The sequence below is a fragment of the Penaeus monodon genome, chromosome 25 (assembly GCF_015228065.2).
Source record: "Penaeus monodon isolate SGIC_2016 chromosome 25, NSTDA_Pmon_1, whole genome shotgun sequence".
Lineage (NCBI taxonomy): Eukaryota > Metazoa > Arthropoda > Malacostraca > Decapoda > Penaeidae > Penaeus > Penaeus monodon.
In genome coordinates this window covers 35,365,097-35,365,595 of record NC_051410.1, presented here as the reverse complement: position 1 = coordinate 35,365,595, position 499 = coordinate 35,365,097, and the positions used below count along the sequence as shown (strand labels likewise).

At 37.5% G+C, this 499-nt stretch overlaps 1 protein-coding gene across 1 annotated transcript in view; it reads left to right on the top strand.

Moving 5' to 3' along the window:
* LOC119589187 (FK506-binding protein 5-like) overlaps positions 1 to 302 on the top strand; it is a gene marked incomplete in the record, with an annotated part of 123,973 nt that extends 123,671 nt beyond the window's left edge. The window contains 1 exon segment of the mRNA XM_037937784.1: positions 30 to 302. Within this exon segment, the coding sequence (XP_037793712.1) occupies positions 30 to 47 (18 nt within the window).
* Between the last annotated feature and the right edge of the window lie 197 nt (positions 303 to 499).

Genomic DNA, 499 nt, shown 5'->3' with positions numbered 1-499 from the left:
ACTAATTCTTCGCTTTGTTTCTCCCACAGGTGAGTTCACCAGCTTGACTTCGTGCAGGTGGTAACAGGTGGTAACAGGTACCCTTCAGTCAGATGGTTGAAGCGGAGATTAGACCAGCTGGTTGTTGCAGATGGTGTAAGATAGTTGCAATAATGCCCATAGCTTTATCAAGACCAGCTTTAAGTATGTACCGAAAGTGATGTTTAAAAATAAACGTAAACATTTATATTTCTACGATTATATATCTGCCATTAATAAGAAGCCATGTTGATGATGAAATCAAATAAAACACGAATACTTATTTTCATCTTTTTTTTACACCGAAGTTAAAAAGGAAAAGATAGGGAGATTCAGAAACAAACACAAAACAACGACAGGACTTAACAACAACGCACCTGGTTTTGCTGTGGTTGTTTAAGAGACGGACAGAGCGAGAACTGAAGTCAGATCTTAGTTATATGCAGATGTTATGAATACAGATAAGATTTGGTGAACACGA